The sequence below is a fragment of the Danio aesculapii genome, chromosome 14, assembly GCF_903798145.1.
Source record: "Danio aesculapii chromosome 14, fDanAes4.1, whole genome shotgun sequence".
Lineage (NCBI taxonomy): Eukaryota > Metazoa > Chordata > Actinopteri > Cypriniformes > Danionidae > Danio > Danio aesculapii.
This window is the reverse complement of record NC_079448.1, coordinates 4,013,439-4,033,236: the sequence shown is the minus strand read 5'-3', so window position 1 is coordinate 4,033,236 and position 19,798 is coordinate 4,013,439. Positions and strand designations below refer to the sequence as shown.

Below are 19,798 nucleotides of genomic sequence, written 5' to 3'. Positions count from 1 at the left end.
GCACTTCCTGTCAGTTCTCTCTCTCTCTCTCTCTCCTGCATTAAACAGACTAAAGAGATGAGTCCTGAGATTTCCTCTCTTTCTTTCTTTCTTTCTTTCTTTCTTTCTTTCTTTCTTTCTTTCTTTCTTTCTTTCTTTCTTTCTTTCTTTCTTTCTTTCTTTCTTTCTTCTGCTATTCCTTCATTATTTATTCTCTTCTTTCTTTCTTTCTTTCTTTCTTTCTTTCTTTCTTTCTTTCTTTCTTTCTTTCTTTCTTTCTTTCTTTCTTTCTTTCTTTCTTTCTTTCTTTTTCTTTCTTTCTTTCTTTCTTTTCTTTCTTTTTTCTTTCTTTCTTTCTTTCTTTCTCTCTTTCTTTCTTTCTTTCTTTTCTTTCTTTCTTTCTTTCTTTCTTTCTTTCTTTCTTTCTTTTTTGTTTTTTTTCTTTCATCTTTGTTTTCTTTCTTTCTTTCTTTCTTTCTTTCTTTCTTTCTTTCTTCTTTGTTTTTTTTTCTTTCTTTTCTTTCTTTTTTTCGTTTTTGTTTTCTTTCTTTCATCTTTGTTTTTTTTCTTTCTTTCTCTTTTTTTTCTTTCTTTCTTTCTTTCTTTCTTTCTTTCTTTCTTTCTTTCTTTTTCTTTCTTTCTTTCATCTTTGTTTTCTTTCTTTCTTTCTTTTTCTTTCTTTCTTTTTTTCTTTCATCTTTGTTTTCTTTCTTTCTTTCTTTCTTTCTTTCTTTCTTTCTTTCTTTCTTTCTTTCTTTCTTTCTTTCTTTCTTTCTTTCTTTCTTTTTTTTCTTTCTTTCAGAAAAGCACACTTAAAAAATGATTGTACAAATTAGTTATCACAACTTAATATTTTGAGTTAAGCTAACTTTAGACTGAATGTGTTGACAATTTATATATCAAAGTTTTACTTGGCTGAACTTATTAGACTTAAAAAAAAAAGAGTCAGCTGAACTCCTTTATATTAGTAATCTTTAACTGTTTCAAAAATCCTGAGCTTGAAATAGTTTAAATATGCGCTAATGAAAATGATCCACTTTAAAATTGGATATTTTTACACAAGGTTTGGAATTTGATTGTGCTGGTAAAAATGCTTAAATGACTGACCAAATCTGCGTAGTTTAGCAATAGTTTTGATGTTTTGCAAGTGCATTTTATGTTAAATATTTACAGTGGTGAAAAGAGTACTGAAAAATCATACTCAAGTAAAACTTGCCCAAAATATAGTGCGAGCAAAAGTATCTGTTGTAAATATTACTGAAAGTATGAGTAAAAAGTAATGCTTTTAAAAGTACTCAAGAGTTACGAGAAGTGAGTATTACACTGTTAAAGTATGATGCATTCTCATGCAATTTGTACGTAACATTCTGTACTGCATTTAGAGATTGTTTAAGGCTATTTCGGACATCATATATCCATCATCCAGTCTAATCAGTCTCTGGGTCATTGTGTGTGATGATTTTGGGCATCTTTTTGAACACTTTTAATGCATCCAAATGGTTTGCTGTTTGCTGTATATACTATATACTACAGTATATGTATGTAAATATATATACTAACTACAACGAAGGGGCTGCCCAAAGTGCTTTTCAACAGTAAACCAAAATTACACAATCGAAACACTGAAGAGAAGTAAGAACATAATTAAAACAAGAATAAGGATTTTTTAAAATTAGATAAAGGTGGGAGGATGCACTAATGCACAAATGCTATTCTAAATAAGTAAGTAAATAAATAAATAGACTGAATGATGGGCTCAAAAATCTGTGTAAATCTACCACATTCTCAGCAGATTTCTATTAGCAGGAGTGATTGCTCAGTTCAGTCTGAGAAGCAGTTTTTGGGAAGCAACATTGCAGACACTGAAATAATCGCATAGATCTGGACGAACATTTAACTCACTGATAAGTGACGACTTCTCGCCCCAGTTCCTGAAAGCAGCAGATGTCAATGACTTGCGTTTCAGGGCCAAAAGAAAGCAGCGTTGGAAAAGCATTTGGGTTTGGCCAAAGCAATTGAACCAGCTGAACTGAATGACTCCACTGACAGTCCATTTACTATATAGCTTTCCATTCAAAGCTTCAGCAAACAATCCGTCTGTACACTGAACCAGTCAGTCCAGAGGTGTTTATATAAGTCATCTTCTCTCTTATTTCACTCTGGCCTTTAAATCATAAAGCTATTTTCTCCTGTCTGAAGGTCACGACGGCATTGATGCTTGACTCGTGTCTGTCGGCAGATTTTAAGTGCTTGTCATTATGTGTTTCTGTAGGACGATTACTTCAGAACCTGGAATCCAAACAAAGCACAAGACCAAGGTAAGAACATTGAACTGATACGCCCGTGTTTCTTTTTCATGTCTATTTTCTCTGTTACTCTTATCCATTTATACACCTGACCCTGCAGTCTCGCCTCCGTCTCTGCTTTCTTCTTTATTCCTGCTGTATTTCTGCACCCAGATTAATCATAAAAAAAACCCTCCAATCATGTGCTGGAATCTCCATTTCACTGTATCGATCCTCATCTCTGCTCCAGACGTGAATCAATAGGGAGAGGCAGAAACACTCACACATAGCTAAATGAAGACATATCATTGACTTCTATTGTTTTTATATCTGGCTAATTCCAATTAGACCAAACCAAACCATAAAAGAAACGTGTTGCCTTTGTAAATACACCACCTGACAAAAGTCTTGTCGCCTTTCCAAGTTTTGGGAACAATACATAACAACTTGACTTCTAGTTGATCATTTGATATCAGAAGTGGCTTATATGAAAGGCAAAGACCTCTAGATTATCCTTATTTTGCCAAAATAAAATATGATCATGCCTTGATTTTTCATTATTTAATTAGGACAATAAGATCTGACTTTGCTCAGACTAAAGTCTAAGGCTGAAGTACGGGAAGGAGCGCTATCCTGCTGAAGAATTTGCCCTCCCCTGTGGTTTGTAATGTAATGGGCAGCACAAATGTCTTGATACCTCAGGTTGTTGATGTTGCCATCCACTCTGCAGATCTCTTGCACGCCCCCGTACTGAATGTAACCCCAAACCATGATTTTTCCTTCACCAAACTTGACTGATTTCTCTGAGAATCTTTGCTCCATGCAGGTTCCAGTAGGTCTTCTGCAGTATTTGTGATGATTGGCATGCAGTTCAATAGATGATTCACTGGAAAAATCTAGCTTCTGTCACTTTTCCAAATGATCAGCTAGAAGTCAAGTTATTATTTGTTGCTCTCACAACTGGGATCAATGACAAGACTTTTGTCAATGCAGTCACTGGAGTACAAAAGTTTACAGCAGTCCAAAATCTTCATCCACAAAAACATGTGTCTTTGCATCTGAAAGCATGATATAAAACTCTGTGTGTGATTGGTTCCGCCATGTTGTCATTGTCATGCCAACTTGCTACTGTCAACAGAATTGTCTGCATACACATTCTTTGACATTGTTATGGATGTACAGCAATAGCATTTTCATTTAAAGAGATTTCAGTTTTGAAGCTTACTATATCTTGATTGAAGGAATTTAATGCACAATTACAGTTTTTCTGTTGTTTTAGTAGAGTGTTGGGCTCAACCTTTGAAAATTTAATATGCAGTTATAAAGTTTTATCTTTCATTGTTCCAATATTTTGTACTTTTGTATCATGAGAAACTTTTAAGTTCTGTAACTGAGAAAACATTCCTGATCAAAATAAGCAGAGAAAAGGCAAGCACTGGGGATTTGTTGCAATTTTCCTGTTGTATTGAACCCATATTGATTTGTGACCCCACAGCTGAGGTACATACCAAACAGTGACTTCTGTGTAGCTTTAAACTCTTAGTGTGTGTGTGTATATATATATGTGTATATATATATATATATACAGTTGAAGTCAGAATTATTAGCCCCTCTTTGAATTTATTTTTCTTTTTCAAATATTTCCCAAATGATGTTTAACAGAGCAAGGAAATTTTCACAGTATGTCTGATAATATTTTTTCTTCTGGAGAAAGTCTTATTTGTTTTATTTCGGCTAGAATAAAAGCAGTTTTTAATTTTTTAAAACCATTTTAAGGTCAATATTATTAGCCCCTTTAAGCTATTTATTTTTTCCGATTGCCTACAAAACAAACCATCATTATACAATAACTTGCCTAATTACCCTAACCTGCCTAGTTAACCTAATTAACCTAGTTAAGCCTTTAAATGTCACTTTAAGCTGTATAGAAGTGTCTTGAAAAATATCTAGTCAAATATTATTTACTGTCATCATGACAAAGATAAAATAAACCAGTTATTAGAAATGAGTTATTAAAACTATTATGATTAGAAATGTGTTGAGAAAATCTGCTCTCCATTAAACAGAAATTGGGGAAAAATAAACAGGGGGCTAATAATTCTGACTTCAACTATATATTACAAAAAAGGAGGTGTTATCACATCTGGAGGCCCTCTTATTATAGCAAAGTAAAACATGTAAACAGAGATACAGCAGTGACGCAAATCGAACTAATTTGTTTTTGAAACGTTTCCTGAAGTCATCAGGGAAATTAAAGAGCTCAAATGAGCAGAAGAACTAGTTTTTAGAGTCAGTTAGTGATCAATTTCTGAGTATATTGAGAACTGCATTCTCATATTTTAAATTTTTGGGGGACTTGTGGCTTAAATGAACTGCAGAATCACATTATGTGTATTATAATAATCATGTTTAAGAATCACACATATACATATGCTCTCACCGGACACTTTATTAGGTACACCTGTCCAACTGCTTGTTAATGCAAATGTCTAATCAGCCAATCACATGTCAGCAACTCAATGCATTTAGGCATGTAGACAAGGTCAAGATGATCTGCTGCAGTTCAAAGCGAGCATCAGAATGGGGAAGAAAGTGGATTTAAGTGACTTTGAACGTGGCATGGATGTTGGTGCCAGATGGGCTGGTCCGAGTATTTCACAAACTGCTGATCTACAGGGATTGCAGAAGAGCATCTCTGAATGCACAACACCTCCAACCTTGAGGCAGATGGGCTACAGCAGCAGAAGACCACACCAGGTGCCACTGCTGTCAGCTAAGAACAGGAAACTCAGATTGAAATTCACACAGGCTCACCAAAATTGGACAATAGAAGATTGGGGAAAGGTTGCCTGGCCTGATGAGTCTCCATTTCTGCTGTGATATTCGGATGAGAGGGGCAGAATTTGGCGTCAACAACATGAAAGCATGGATCTGTCCTGACTTGTATCAACACTTCAGGCTGCTGGTGGTGGTGTAATGGTGTGGGGGATATTCTCTTGGCACACTTTGGGCCCATTAGTACAAATTGAGCATTGTGTCAACACCACAGCCTACCTGAGTATTGTTGCTCACCATGTCCATCCCTTTATGACCACAGTGTACCCATCTCCTGATGGCTACTTCCAGCAGGATAACACACCATGTCATAAAGCGTGAATCATCTCAGACTGGTTTTTTGAACATGACAATGAGTTCACTGTACTCAAATGGCCTCCACAGTCACCTGATCTCAATCCAATAGAGCACCTTTGGGATATGGTGGAATGGGAGATTCGCATCATTGATGTGCAGCCGACAAATCTGCAGAAACTGTGTGATGCTATCATCTCAATATGGACCAAAATCTTTGAGGAATATTTCCAGTACCTTGTTGAATCTACACCCTGAAGGATTAAGGCAGTTCTGAAGGCAAAAGTGGGTCCTATATATATATATATATATATATATATATATATATATATATATATATATATATATATATATATATATGGCAAGGTCATGAGTTTGATTCAAGACACATACTGATTAAAATGTAAACGTTCAAGTCACTTTGCATAAAACATCTGCCAAATGAATAAATATAAAAGTATAAAATATAATCAAACTGGTGCAGAAATCTTTCACACATTCAGCTGCTTGTGCTAAAATCGTCACACTGGGTCATTTTCTAAACTGGTGTGTTTGATATGAATTAATATCACCTGCTCTGCTGAGCTCTTTGGCTAACGATGACGAAGCGCCATGAATAACCAATCAACATCTATTGTTTTTACACAAACACCAATAGAGAGCAGCAGACAGATGCATGCATGACCACACCATATGGAGTGTGGGAGAATGAGTGTGTGTTCATGTGCGCGCGTACACCATCTGCAGGAGTTTATCCAGTGTGAACGACTCCTTCAGGAACTGCTACAAACCATCATTTCTGTAACTAATCCTGCAAAATAGAGAACGTCTCACTGTCTACTGACTATAAAGCACTTCCCTTCTTAGGCACCCTAATAGATGAGTGACGGGCACACATGCGGCGAGACACATCGCTCAGGAAACCATGAAAGGAAGAATAAAAAAAACACAAAGTGTCAACAGAAATTCTGCTAAAGGAGCTGATTTCAGTTTTGACAGCCATTGTGTTTTTTTTTTTGTGATCCAAAATAGCAGGGTCTACCTAAAAATATAGTGATTTATATAGTAAATATATGGTGATTTGAGCAGGAAGATAAAAATAAAATTAAGTTGATTAATGCATGGCTGCAAGTTAAAAGAAAGACAAATAAACTGTAAACATTATTTTGATGAGTTCTGTTAACATACTAATATCAGTGGTGTAAAGTAACTAATTACAAATACTCAAATTACTGTAATTGAGTAGTTTTTCTCAGAAATTGTAATTTACTGAGTAGTTTTATAACTATGTATATGTATTTTTACTTTCCGTTGAGTACATTTTTAATGCTGTATTGGCATTTTTACTCCACTACTTTCCTTCAACCTGCAGTCACTACTTTATTTTGTCTTGTCTATGGGGATTAGAAAAATCAGTCCTGTGAGTGCAATCAAATCACACATAGAAGGTAAATCGCATCATGATGAACTACCTCAAGACATGGCCGATTTATAATTGCAGCAAACTGGTTGGAAGTATTCAAAGTGTCCAAGAAGATGTTTAAAATCTTTACACACATTGACCCAGAGACTGTTTAGATCAGGGATGGGCAAACTCGATCCTGGAGGGCCGGTGTCCCTGCATAGTTTTGCTCCAACCCTAATCAAACACACTTGCTTGAAGCTTTCTAGTGATCTTAAAGACACTAATTAGGGTGTTCAGGTGTGTTTGATTAGTGTTGGAGCAAAACTCTGCAGGGACACCGGCCCTCGAGGATCAAGTTTGCCCATGCCTGGTTTAGATGCATGTCACTGATGTGAAGATGACGGATGTTTACTGTATGATGACCAAAATGGCCTTAAACACCCAGCAGGCACAAGGCGTCAACATGACGTCACATTGACGATGTACCCCAACGTCATGAGAACGTTGCATTTTGTTAGGAAATGAAAATCAGATTGATATCAGAACCCAACGTCAGGCCAACGTCCAACCTAAAATCAACCAAATATCAACGTCTAATTATGTAACAGCTTGACGTTGTGTGGACGTTACCACTAATTACAATTATCAGACGTTGGATCTTGGTTGCCATACCTGATGAATAACTGTCAGTATTTGACGTCAGTATGATGTTGGTTTAGGATGTTGGTTCAACGTTGGATTTTGGTCACTTTCTTACAACCTAAAATCGACCAAATATCAACGTCATTTGACGTCATTATCGGACATCAAAATAACATTGTCCTTAGATGATGGCTAGATGTTAAATTTCTGTCACCTGATGCCACAACCTAAATCTAACCTAATATTATCGTCTTAAGATGCTGTGTGCCTGCTGGGTAATAACTAAATGCACTACAGAATGTTACGTTTACACACATCCACAAATTACATGTAAACGCATTGGTTTTTAACAGCATAATACTCAATACTCACTACTTTTGAGTACTATTAAAAGGGCTTTTTTTACTCATACTTTGAGTAATATTCACAACAGATACTTTTTACTCCACTTGCACTACATTTTTAGGCAAGTACTGTTACTTTTACTTGAGTATGATTTTTCTCTTTCCACCATTGCTAATACAGTATTATTACATGGTAACACTTTACGTGACCTTCTTGCTGTGAGGTGATTGTGCTACCCATTGCGCCACCATGCTGCCCTGAGTGAGATTTTATGCATGCTTATTAGGGCTGTGCAATTAATCGAATCACAATCACGATTTGAAACGTTAGCTAATCTCAAGAGGCTGCGATATGAAAGATATACATATATATATTATTTAATTTCTCCTGCCCAGAGCAAATGCAGGACTGCTGTCTGTGTGTGATAGTCTTACTAACCAATTGTGTGAGGACACATTCATTCTGCCCGGACTAAGTGGAACCCACAATAAAAACAAACAAACAGGAAAACATAGACAAGACGGCAAACTGAAGATCTGGGGGATCTTGTTATGCGCCACACGTTTCACAGGCAGCCGCCTTCTGTGATCGAATTATTATAGACTGTACCAAAATTCTGAGAAGCAGGGGGGTGTCACCACAGCACAATGAACTGCCAACTTATCAAGCATATGTTTTACACAGCGGATGCCCTTCCAGCTGCAACCCAGTACTGGGAAACACCCATACACAATCTCATTTACACTCATACACTACAGCCAATTTAGTTTATTTAATCCACCTGTACCGTTTGGACAGCGGGGGAAACCTTAGCACCCGGAGGAAATCCACGCCAACACTGGGAGAACATGCAAACTCCACACTGAAATGCCAGCTGACCCAGCCGGGACTTGAATCAGCGACCTTCTTGTTAACCACTGAACCACCTTCCCGCCCTGCATTATAATTGTCAAAATTATTTTTGGGAAGATAACTTGAGGGTTTCCATAGCAACTACAAATTAATGCCCTCTCTTACCGTTACTTTGCTATAAGTGAATGACATGCAAAAGCAAGTCCCGCTCCCTTTTCAGTGGGAAGTACATCAACGTATTGACATAAAAGTCTTTGCAACTTTCAGAGGTCGACACGGTGGCTCAGTGGTTAGCTTCACAGCAAAAAGGTTGCTGGTTCGAATCCCGGCTGAACCAGTTGGCATTTCTGTGTGGAGTTTGCATGTTCTCCCCATGTTGGTGTGGGTTTCCTTTGAGTGCTCCGGTTTCCCCCACAGGTGAATTGAATAAACTAAATTGTCTGTAGTGTATGTGTGTGAATGAGTGTGTATGGATGTTGCAGCTGGAAGGGCATCAAGTGTATAAAACATATGCTGGATAAGTTGGTGGTTCATTCCGCTGTGGTGACCCCTGATAAATAAAATGATTAAAGCAAAGGAAAATGAATGAATAGCAATTTTTGGTTCATGTTAACTTTAATATTGCACCTAAAATCCTGGCATTACACATTTTTGCGCCACATCTGAAGTGTAGGTAATGGTTGGTGTGTGTACTTTCACTGCCATGTGTGTTACCCTATACATCCCTATAGGAATGCTATTGTTTCCACATCGATCTTCTAAACCCCAGTTCATTGATTCACTTCTGCTTTATTTTCATTAGGCAAAAGAGTTTCCAGCTCCATCTCTCTCTGTGTCTTTACACTTCTTATAAACACACACACTCATACACCCGGTGACACACACACACAACACTAAACTCTCTCTGACCACGTAAGCAGCGTGACTGAGCCTGACTAATTTAATTAGCCTCAGTCTGTAATTATTCCCTTTAAAGAGAAATGAGGGTTATGATCTTGTCCATTACAGACATGACAAGAGATTTAAGGAGCTGAGAGAATAACGTGTGTGTGTGTGTAACATTGTCTTTGCTGTAATCTGTTATTGTGGCACCGCATGCGCTCTCAGTGAATTTAATTGCGTGTGCAGGCCTCATTACAGCCTCGTTATGGGGAAATTCTCTCTGAATGCTTCATTTGCATTTGTATGGTTTTGGTGTTGAGTCAGCGTTTCGGCGCCAAACTGCAGTGGCAGCAAACACGGCCGCACAGGGATGGCAACACAACAATCTGCCCTTTAAACTGCCTGCAATTTATGCACGGGGACAATACGGCTTTATCTGGAGCTGGGGAACGGCTCCATTTAACCAGCAGAGAAAACACTCTCCTAAAGGGTTAAAGGCAGCGAAAAGAGGAAAGCTAGAAATAGAAATGTATTTCTGGCTAACTCAAATATGAATCTGCACTGAACGTCTTGGAATTAATACAATAAGCATGTTTGTAGAATGATTTGAGTATGTAAAGTACATTCTGATTATCATCCCCCCTCAAAAAGTTCATCTTGTTTACATGGAGTCTGATTCAGGGATGTGCTAGATTTATTTTTGGTTTTTTAATTGTTCAAATTAAATTAATTTTATTAGGCAACCCTGGCTCATTAATATTATCCAGCCTGCATTTGTTGTGGAACCGGAAATAAGTTGCTCTGTGTATGTTTTGTTGCACGTTTCAGATGGCAAATCCTCTAGAGGGCGCTGTCTACATTTTTGTGTATCTGAAAAACATTACTTAGGGTATGTTTTGACATCATATAAGTGTAGCAAGCATATTTAATCCAAATTATAGACTATAGGGTTAAAGGGAGCAAAAAGAGGGAAGAAAGAAATAGAAATGTATTTCTGGCCAACTCAAATATGGATCTGCACTAAACGTCTTGGAATAAATATTTCTTATTATATATAAATATAATAAGCATGTTTAATGGACGATTTAAGCATATAAGGTACATTCTGATCTTCACCCCCCCCCCAGCCCCCCCCAGAAAAAAAAATTCACAGGCTCAGGTATGTGCAAAGAAATTATTAATTAATTGCTGGATTCAATTGTTAATTGTAAAAAATACATTAATTTTATTAAGCAACCCTGACTCATTAATATTATCCAGCCTACATTTGCAGTGGAACTGGAAATAAGTTGCTCTGTGTACAGTATGTTTTGTTGCACAGTTCATATGACAAATCCTCTAGAGGGCGCTGTCTACATTTTTGTGTATCTGAAAAACGTTACTTAGGGTCTGATTTGACATTACATAGAAATGTATTCCTGGCCAACTCAAATATGGATCATCGCTGAACATACTGGAATGAATTTTCCAAGAGAGATTTTAAGACAATAAGCATGCTTTGTAGGATAATTTGAGTATATAAATACATTTTCTATTATCATTTTTATTCTGCAATATGTTTTTAAAACCAATTAAGCAACTTAAGCAAATTAAGGTAAAAAGCAAGAGCTGAGGGCATCACAAAAGTGCATCCATTTTGTTAAATGACAGCAATAAAATCTTGGGGATTTTCTTATCATTTATCTGTCACCCCTTGTGTATATTAACAAATAAATACAAATTAATTATAATTCCTGAAATTATATTATAGTTCCTAAAAATATGGGTCGCGGCTTGATGACCATGTACACACGTGGGTCCCATGGCCTAACCAGTTGAGAACCACTGGTCTAGAAAAAGCTGCTTGACTTTAGAGTTTTAAGATTTTTGGACAAGCAACAAGACACAAAAATATAAGTAAGAAAAGCTTTTTTTACAATCTAACACTTACAAAAATAACTCATTTATCAAACTCTTGGATGAAATCAGTATCACAGATGTATTAGGCAAGCTTGACAGTAAAAATATGAACTAATTAATCTGCAGTCCATTTAAAAACATTAAAATTTCTGTTTACTAAACTACTACAGTGTTTTCTCTGACCAGTTCTTGAGATTAAAATCAAGTGTGAAAACCATATTAATGCACAATCAACTGAAGAGAGAGGTAACATGACTGAAGGAGGATTTTATTTTGCCATTAAAATCTATTTGAGATGTTTATTTTGTTTTCATCAGAAGCCGACAGTGAAATGAGACCGAGATGAGATGGCAGAACTCACGAAGCAGTGATCCGTTCCTCTCATCATTAGCATTGCGCCGTCTGGTCTACAACAGGCCAAGTCTTGGCCTAGATTCACCGCGCAGAGAAAATCCCACGTGGCATCGTCACACGAGGACAAAGACGTTATCTACATAAGACATGGCAGGGAAAATATGAACCGCTGCAAATCTTTGCAAGGTTCGCTGCGCTTGCCACAAGCTTCATTTTAAATGAAAGTCATAGATACAGTTTGAAGTGCTGTCATGTGAGAATTCAGCACAGATATACTGTATGTTTAATATTAAGTGATTCATCTCCGTTAGCGTTCATATCTGACCCGATGTTAGACTTTTCTTATCGCAAGATTCTCAGAGAATCAAATCAAAGGCTGCGAACTGCTGTAGTGAATCTGTTCAGCGGCAAGTTCAAGATAAACTTGACCAAATGTTTCAGATTTTATAGTCGACCCCAAAATTTTAAACAATATCTACACTTAAAAATGACTTTTGCTACTTGTTCATTCATTCATTCATTTGTTTACTTTTGGGCTTAGTCCCTTTATTAATCTGGGGTTGCCACAGCGGAATGAACCGCCAACTTATCCAGCATATGTTTTATACAGCAGATGCCCTTCCAGACGCAACCCATCACTGGGAAAGCTACTTGTTTGAACAACTTATTAAAAATGACTTGAGCCAATACATTTTTAACATTTTTTTTGGTGTCAACTCAATTGTTTTATGTTCAATCCACTTAAATTTGTGAAAACAATTAAGATAACTTAATTGATATGTGTGAAGAGATTGTGTGGAACCCAGAATTTTACAGTGTGATATGATTACCAGTCAAGTTTCAAAATACAACACAAGCATATTATATTGTTACAATTTAACGACAATTTAATTGTATTTAAATATACAAGCACAATTTATTTTAAGGTAATTAACTCTTGCTATTCACAAAAATTATGACTCAAACTCCTAATTTGCTGTTTATTAATAGTTATTAAGTACGTTATGTAAGAAATGTCAACTCAGAGCGTTGCCACAGGACATCATCATCATTATCATTAGAATTATCATCATCGTATACTTTTATTTAATGGCATGTCAACAAAAACGGCTATTTTCATGGCAAAAGCAATTCATCAAAAATAGTAGTGGGCCATAACCGGTGTTAACGTGCTGCGTTATTGCGAGACTCTTATCGCACGATTAAAAAAAATATATCGCTGTTAATTTATTCTCAGAGTTGGGTTGGGAGCTGGGTCTTGATATCACCTTGATATTTTAGCGCGGATGTATACCTGACTGGTGATTAGTAATTATGCGGGTAGCACACATATTCTGAATGCCTTCGGCAGAATTCAAATCAGCCATTTTAATATAGATTAATCTAGATTAATTTCAAGAATACAGTGAGATTAATCTAGATTAATTTCAAGAATACAGTGAGATTAATCTAGATTAAATAAAGTTAATCTATGCCCACCTATATTTAAAAATAAATACTACAAAAACCACAAGCAAATAAACACAAGATTAATTAGATACGATTTTTCATATTTAATATATATGGCAACATTTTGAAAATGGCAAATATTTCTTTAAGTGAGTTCATAAAAAAATATATATGAAACCTACTGCAATCATTAACCCATTCACACGTGAGTTCTAAATACAGCTTAATGAGGTTTTATTATTATTATTATTATTATTATTATTATTATTATTATTATTATTATTATTATTATTGTTATTGTGATTATTGTTATTGTGATGATTGTTACTTAGAATGTGTTGATTTATAATTCCCATGGCGACGCATCAAGTTTATCGCTTGACACACCAGAGCCCAGTTGTTGCTAGAAGGGATGCAGCTGCATGTTAACGAGAATTATTTAATAAATTATCCATTAATTGTGTTTTTATTAATATCTACCTGGGGCAGCACAGTGGCTCAGTAGTTAGCATTGTCTAGCAATAAGTTTGCATGTTCCTGCGTGTGGGTTTCCTCCGGGTCCAACGACACGCGCTATAGGTGAATTGAATAAACTAAGTTGGCTGTAGTGTATGAGTGTGTATGGGTGTTTCCCAGTATTGGGTTGCAGCTGCAGAAAACATATGCTGGAATAGTTGGCTGTTCATTCTGCTGTGGCAACCACTGAAATAGAGAATAAGGAAAGGAAAATAAATAATGTTCACCCCAACCCTCAACCCAAACCTCAGAGTAATGTAAAAATATTAATTACTGTTTCAAATGAAAATTGTCCTATATTGATGTATCTGCAGCTGTATCCCTTCTAGATTTTACCCCACAGCCTCAGTGATTTATGGATATGTAACAGAGGCCAGTTAGCGAAGTGCTATGCAGGTAAACCACATTCCTCTGACCTCAAAAGGTGCTCTAGTGACAGACCCTAGAGGCCATGGTCTTTAGCATCCTTGTTAGAGCAACCAACTCCCATACAAAGAAATGCCAGTTTGATTCCAGCTCAGACCGGGTTGGGTACAGTAGGACCGATGGCTTACACACGGGGGCTCGTCCGGGATGGGAGTGAGATTTAGTGGGGTGAGTGTAACGGTGGCCAGCTAGTGAGGGGCTATGCAGGTAAACCTCACTCCTCTAACCTCAAAAGGTGCTCTTTGTGACTGTTGCTAGAGGCCATGGTCTTTAGCCTCCTTGTTAGAGCAACTGACTCCCATGCAAAGAATTGCCAGTTTGATTCCAGCTCAGACTTGGTTGGGGACAGTAGGACCGATGGGTTACACGTAGGAGCCCGTCCTGGGATGGGCGTGAGGTTTAGGGAGATGAGTATAACACAGGCCAGCTAGCGAAGTGCTATGCAGGTAAACCTCACTCCTCTAACCTCAAAAGGTGCTCTAGTGACAGATGCTAGAGGCCATGGTCTTTAGCTTCCTTGTTAGAACAACCGACTCCCATACAAAGAATCGTCAGTTTGATCCCAGCTCAGACTTGGTTGGGTACAGTAGGACCAATGGGTTACACATGGGGGCTAGTCCGGGATGGGAGTGAGGTTTAGGAGGGTGAGTATAACAGAGGCCAGCTAGCGAAGTGCTATGCAGGTAAACCTCACTCCCCTGACCTCAAAAGTTGCTCCAGCAGCCGACACTAGATGCCATGGTCTTTAGCCTCCTTGTTAGAGCAATCGACTCCCATGCAAAGAATCTGGTTTGATTCCAGCTCAGAACAGGTTGGGTGTAGAAGGGCTGGTGGGTTACCTGTTGTGTTTTGTTCCTTTTTTCCCTTTTCTGCAAACATTGACAAACATTATGATTCTTAAATATGCATAAGAACATGTATTTATTACGGTGAATAAATAAGTATTATAATTATTTCAAATGACTGACAGTAGTGTAAATTTGTTCATGTGTCTGTCCATATGAAGACATATTTGCAGTCAGTACATTTTGTCAGTTGTCTTGCTTTTGTCAGATATACTGTATCAGAAAGTTAACTTTGGAGCAGACTGTGTGTCAAAGAATGAAAATCGTGCTGTTTGGTCATTGGGTCTGTAACCTCTTGACCAATCAGATGGCACTAATTAGCCCTGCAGCATTCATCCGCTTTCACTTTCTTGATTTTCTTTTTTTTGGTTGAGGTGAATAGAAAGTATAGAGTAATTGGCCATGCGTGTGCTCTAGGTTTGTTGCCCACTGATGATCAATACTGCAGAAATTCTGATTGGCCTTTCTCTCAATCTCGCCACCTCTGATTGGTCTCCGAGGGCCAATCATTGATTCTGATGCCCGACGCATCGGCATGTGGGGTTGGATGTAGAAATGTTCTTGAATAAATGGATTTTTTAACTGTATTCCTCTCGCTGTAATTAATTGGCTAGCCATAATTAACTGCTTTGTGATATGCTACTTTGGAGGTCAGATTTCAAAGAAGTAATTCTGCCTTTTTTTGAAGCGAGAGATGCTAGCAGAGTTCATATTATTGTTTATGCTGTTCTGAGCTGTGTGATTTGAATATTTCAATTTAAAATATAGCTGCCAGCAGTAATTACTGTATCAGGGTTCAAGCGGTTTAAGGCCAATACAGTAACTGATTCAAAGTGCTACAAAAGTATTCAAATCTGTACAATTTCAAGCCAACCACCAAAAAAAACCTGAATCCAACCTTTTATACTGTAGTTATATTGACCAATTTGTTGAACATTTTCAGCTTCTTTAGAACTGTTTTACAGCTGAAGTCAGAATTATTAGCCCTTCTTTTTTAAGTATTTCCCAAATGATGTTTAACAGAGCAATGAAATGTTCACAGTATGTCTGATAATATTTTTTCCTCTGGAGAAAGTCTTATTGGTTTTATTTCGGCTAGAATAAAAGCAGTTTTTAATTTTAATTTCATTTTAAGGTCAATATTATTAGCCCCTTTAAGCCATTTATTTTTTCGATAGTCTACGGAACAAACCATCGTTATACAATAACTTGCCTAATTATCCTTACTTGCCTAGTTGACCTAATTAACCTAGTTAAGCCTTAAAATGTCACTTTAAGCTGTATAGAAGTGTCTTGAAAAATATCTAGTCTAATATTATTTACTGTCATCACGGCAAAGATAAAATAAATCAGTTATTAGAAATGAGTTATTAAAAGTATTATGATTAGAAATGTGTTAAAAAAAAATCTGCTCTCCATTAAACAGAAATTGGGGGAAAAATAAACAGGGGGTTAATAGTTCAGGGGGGCTAATAATTCTGACTTCAACTGTATATGCACTCTCCTGATTTACCAAATTTCAGAGTTTTTTTTAGAGTTGCTGAGGTATAGTGTGTGTGAAACGTGCAATAAACAGTTGCTTACACATATAATATACAAGATTTCCACATATACTGTAGTGTTTATTTGTTTGTTTGTTTGTTTGTTTGTTTGTCTGAAAAAGACACTGTGTGCTGATCTTTGAGTCAATCAGACAAACAGTCCCTCAATTAAATTACTTTCATTTTTTTCAAATTGTAGCGCCACCATGTTGTCAAACGATGATGCAATTTTTGTAAGTTTCAGTGCCCTCAGATTGAGATCATATTGAATTGAGCTCATACCAAGTTTGGTGGTCAAATCTAGAAGGGATACAGCTGTGGCCGGAAGTTATTCAGAATTATTTATTTTATTTCAACAATATTATTACTGTGCAACAATAATTGCTGATTTTATATTGAGAGTTGGGATTAGGGTAGGGGTAGATGTTAATAAAATACATTTAATCAATGATTTAATATGTAATATAAATAATTCTTGTTTCAAAATAATTTAGTAGTAATTAATTAGACAAGAGCAAGGATGAAAGTACCATTTTTCATAAGAAGCTATATTGGAAACATAATGTTTTTAGACAGAAGTATATATTTCTCTGTAGTTACTAACTCATAAGTGTGGTCTATCAATATGGGGTGGTATTTTGAAAAAATGTAGAACAACTTCAAAATAATTTCACTTTAAACATAAATTGCACATTATTACTTACGACCCTGTCAACTGGGACGAAAGTAACACACGTTGGGTCAAAGTAACACAACAATATTTGCTAGATTTACATGACTCTTACCTTATTAATGTTAACTGCAAACATATGTTGTCCTTTATTTTACTGAAAGGTTAAACTGCATTTTTTGTTTTAAATTTCAGTTCCATCAAATTTTTCTAAAGCAACAATGCAAAATATTACATTTTTTTACAATTTTTCAAAAAAATTGTAATATTATTAGCAGTAGAGTACTGAAGTTTGCCCTGCGCGCTTGCGGTTTTTAAAGAAATTCTTTGGTGCGTCAATCTTGTCAATGCTACTATTCAAAAAGGTAATGATTCGCACTCATCAAGTAATGAGTTTCTTTTTTCCATAGTCTACAGGACAATCCATCATTATACAATAACTTGCCTAATTATCCTAACTTGCCTAGTTAAACTAATTAACCTAGTAAAGCCTTTAAATGTCACTTTAAGCTGTATAGAAGTGTCTTGAAGAATATCTAGTCAAATATTATTTACTGTCATCATGAGACACGAGCGCGTCGTTTTCTCCACCGTGTCTATCGTGGATCAGCTGTGATCGTCGCTGCAGTGTTGCCAGATGTAGCTGACTGATTCCAGCCCAAAAACTATCCAAAACCCACGAAACCGCCCTAAACCGCCCAATCTGGCAACACCGCGCTGCTGCGTTTATCAGTGTCACTCATCGGTGAACAGCACCTGTGAAGTAAAATATAAAATTGTGTATGGAAAGCATCGTCAATGCACTGTGATGCACCGAGATATCGAATTGAACCGAATTGATGGCATGATAATCGGAACCGAACCAAACTGTGAGACCAGTGTAGGTTCACACCTCTAGCAGAGAATTTTTCAATTCAATTCAATTCACCTTTATTTGTATAGCGCTTTTACAATGTAGATTGTGTCAAAGCAGCTTCACATAAAAGGTCATAGTAAATAGGAACAGTGTAGCTCAGTTTGAAGTGTTCAAGTTCAGTTTAGTTCAGTTCAGTGTGGTTTAAAAATCACTACTGAGAGCCAACCAGAGCCACCAGCAGCAAAGTCGCTGCTAGTGTGAATGAGGCTTTACTTTTGTCTTTTTATCCCATGTTACTTTCGTCCCTGATCTCCCATTTTGTTTTTACATTACAGTGATGAGGGGTAGGTTTAGGGTTGGGGTATGGGTAGATGTTGATTATATCAAATTTAAGTTGGTTGAACAAAAAACAACAAAGTTGTCTCAATAAAAAGCTAATTTTAAATAAGAACAAACAGCAGATGTCTTTTTTGAGTGTAGGCTTTTGTGGGATTTTAAAGGAGAGACATGTAAATCAATTGGTCAACTGAAGAACTGAAGTAACCTACAATGCACAACAGAGTACTTTCAGAAGAAGAGTTCGTAAGAGTATTTATTTCTGATTTTAATAACCCAAAGAGCCCTTCTCCATGATCAAAAACCTATTGTGAAACCAAACGGTCTCATCGATTTTAAACAAACCATTGATGCCAGTGAAGAATCTTTATTTTTTAGCAGTGATTGAGTGCTGATGTGGCTGTAATGCTGTTGTTTTGCTCAGGTCCAGACCGCAGATGTTGTTTTAAATGATACATTTGATAAAAGGCCTGTGCTTTGACTCAATGCATCAGCTGCAGTCCTGGACGGCTGTGCTTTCTTTGTGTCTTTCTCTCCGTCTGAAGATGAGAGCCGAGTCCTGACAGCTTTTCATGCAAACATCCATCAAATCTGTTGACTTGTCTGGCTCTTGCTTTAGTGATTGATGCAATGCAGAATTCATATTCAGATATAACTCTGTTTACCTGCACATGTGTTGTGACATGACAAACACTGTAGTGAACATACACTGCCTGTTAAAAGTCTTGTCGTCGATCCCAGTTGTAAGATCAACACATAATAACTTGACTTAGTTGATCATATGGAAAAGTGTCAGAAGGTCGATTTTCTGCTGAATCATCTGTTGAGCTGCATCCCAATCATCACAAATACTGCAGAAGACATACTGGAACTCGCATGTACCAAAGATTCTCAGTGAAATCAGTCAAGTTTGCTGAAGGAAAAATCATGGTTTGGGGTTACATTCAGTAGGGGGGCGTGCGAGAGATCTGCAGAGTGGATGGCAACATCAACAGCCTGAGGTATCAAGACATTTGTGCTGCCCATTACATTACAAACCACAGGAGAGGGTAAATTCTTCAGCAGGATAGCGCTCCTTCTCATACTTCAGCCTCCACATCAAAGCTCCTGAAAGCAAAGAAGGTGCTCCATGATTGGCCAGCCCAGTCACCAGACATGAACATTATTGAGCATGTCTGGGGTAAGATGGAGGAGGCATTGAAGATGAATCCAAAGAATCTTGATGAACTCTAGGAGTCCTGCAAGAACGCTTTCTTTGCCATTCCAGATGACTTTATTAATATGTGATTTGAGTCATTGCAGAGATGTATGGATGCAGTCCTCCAAGCTCATGATGGAGTCAGACACAATACTCAATCTTTTTCCACTGCAGCGTGACTTTATATTC

The 19,798-nt window shown here is 36.9% G+C and overlaps 1 protein-coding gene across 1 annotated transcript in view; it reads left to right on the top strand.

The window, feature by feature from the left end:
• Window positions 1-19,798, top strand: part of spock1 (SPARC (osteonectin), cwcv and kazal like domains proteoglycan 1) — a 334,100-nt gene that overhangs the window by 177,832 nt on the left and 136,470 nt on the right. Inside the window, exon 3 of the mRNA XM_056472464.1 lies at window positions 2,252-2,297. Coding sequence (XP_056328439.1) covers window positions 2,252-2,297 — 46 coding nt within the window. The remainder of the gene's footprint in view (window positions 1-2,251; window positions 2,298-19,798) is intronic.